At 33.7% G+C, this 2082-nt stretch overlaps 1 protein-coding gene across 1 annotated transcript in view; it reads right to left on the bottom strand.

The window, feature by feature from the left end:
- LOC21409781 (potassium channel SKOR) overlaps positions 1 to 2082 on the bottom strand; it is a 9319-nt gene extending 7237 nt beyond the window's left edge. The window contains exons 1-2 of the mRNA XM_010110657.2: positions 1898 to 2082; positions 1305 to 1707 (exon numbers count right to left, since the gene is read on the bottom strand). Of these exons, the coding sequence (XP_010108959.1) occupies positions 1305 to 1612 (308 nt within the window). The 5' untranslated portion in view covers positions 1613 to 1707; positions 1898 to 2082. The remainder of the gene's footprint in view (positions 1 to 1304; positions 1708 to 1897) is intronic.

The raw sequence follows: 2082 nt of genomic DNA, 5'->3' as shown, positions 1-2082 counted from the left end.
TTATTATATTATTATATTATATTATATTATATTATATTATATTATGAATCTGAATTTTAGAGTCAGAAGATTGTAAATTTAAAACTTCATTAGAGATATTATGAGTATTTTGAAAGTTTCATTAATTGTACTATGCTGATTTCCGCACAATTTAAAAGCTAAAGTTGCATTTGGGCTACTCTTCAGGTTTGACTATAAATTCTTTAAAAATTCTTCAAAAAACATTTTTAATGAGATTTATTAAATAGTCAAATATGTTTTTCCTACAAGCAGAAGTTGATTTTAAGAGAGAAAAACAATACCAAACCCAACCCTTATATTATTTATGCATTATTATTTTTGTTTTTTATTAAAACTATCAAATTATTAATCCATGAGACAATCTTACCCTGAACCACATGGGATGTTCAGATAATAAGATCCATGTATTCCACATTAGCATTAGCACCTGGATTTTATCATTTTAATACCTAATTTTTTGTATTTGAATTTCAGAATTATTTCAAGCGCCATTCATATATGGTTGAACTGAAATTTGACCATCATGGTCACATTAGTCGAATTGTGGCAATTTTCCACCGCTCGATTTGGAAGGTGGGGTCCATTCGAGACAGCTATTCACTCGGACTGTGACATTATGTGGTACTAAATACTTAAAGCTAAATCAAGCCGTCCATTTGTTAAAATCAAACTGTTCAAAACAATAATATATCCTATATTATAGTTTCCAAGTCCTACCAAATAGTGTGTATTTTGTGGGCCTATCCAGTATCCAATTCCAGTCTTACAGCAGCCCCACTTGTTTAGCGGTGGCGGGAACTAAAAATATTGGGGCGTTTAATTTTAGAGGATACCTGTCAGAAAGATTCATTTCCCGATTCGAATTAAAATTTATGATTTATTATAGTATTTTTTTCATAAAAAATACACATACATCGAAAATAATTCGAATCACATTATTTGAATCTTCTAATCAAACGTTCTCAATTTAAATTGAGATATAATTTTATATATTAATTTTTTATTATAATAAATTTAAATTAGTAAAATGTCATTCTAAATCCAAAAGAAAATTAAAGAAAATAATCGTTATCAATAATATAAATTATTCTAGCTCATTCTATTTATTAAAAAAAAAAACACGAGATAAATTTTTCATGATTTTTAATAGAGTCAAAGGCAATATCGATTAAGTTTTCTTCTTCTACCTCGTTTTCAAATTATATAAGTAGCATCATCTATAACAATCAAATAATATGGAAAAAGAAAATTTAATTAAAAATGAGAGAGAGAGAGAGACTGACTTGTTATCGGGATAAATAACGAGGTCCTTGGAGAGGTCTTTGATGCCATTTATGACATTTCCGCGGCTGAATTTGCTTCGAATAGTGGAGGCCAATCCCAACTCATTCTCGATCAGATTGAATCGGCTTCCTCTCGACGATTTTATCCGATCCCTTATGTCCTGCAACTCGTACTCCTCTTCCCCCTCCGACGACGACGACGACGACGACATGTCGTTTTCTTCTCCTCCTTCTCCGTCATGTCGACGACGACGGTGATGGTTAATCTCCGACACAGCTCTCCCGCCCGCCACAGACAACGACAGCATCGATCTTAATTCCGATTCCGATTTCGCTGCATATACGACACAAAACTTAGTCCCAGTCCCCGCAGCGGCATGGATCAAGATTCCGCGTTGAGGATCTACATGATGATCAGATAAATGGCTTTAATTTGAAACTTTTAAATGTATCGATCCAACATGCGTAGCTTTCGCTTTCATTGCCAGAAACAGAAAGAAAGTTCTGGATCCAAAATCTTTTGGAAACTTTCCGAGAAAGTGAAATGAAATTATATAAAGGAAAGAGATACAGATGGAAGATGAGAGGCAAACCGTGGGGGGGAAATTAATAACACGACTTTTCAGTTTTAGGACTTGTTTCCGCGCTTTTAGGGTCACGAGCAATGGAAATTGGAAAATTACGGTATTGGAGGGAATGGCTCGCTTGGCTGGCGCTCAAAAACTGAAAAGGATGAGAGAGAAAGAGAAAGAATCACGAAAATAATGGGCGAGATAAG

Source organism: Morus notabilis, unplaced genomic scaffold (genome assembly GCF_000414095.1).
Source record: "Morus notabilis unplaced genomic scaffold, ASM41409v2 Scaffold518, whole genome shotgun sequence".
Classification (NCBI taxonomy): domain Eukaryota; kingdom Viridiplantae; phylum Streptophyta; class Magnoliopsida; order Rosales; family Moraceae; genus Morus; species Morus notabilis.
This window is presented reverse-complemented; position numbering and strand designations above follow the sequence as displayed.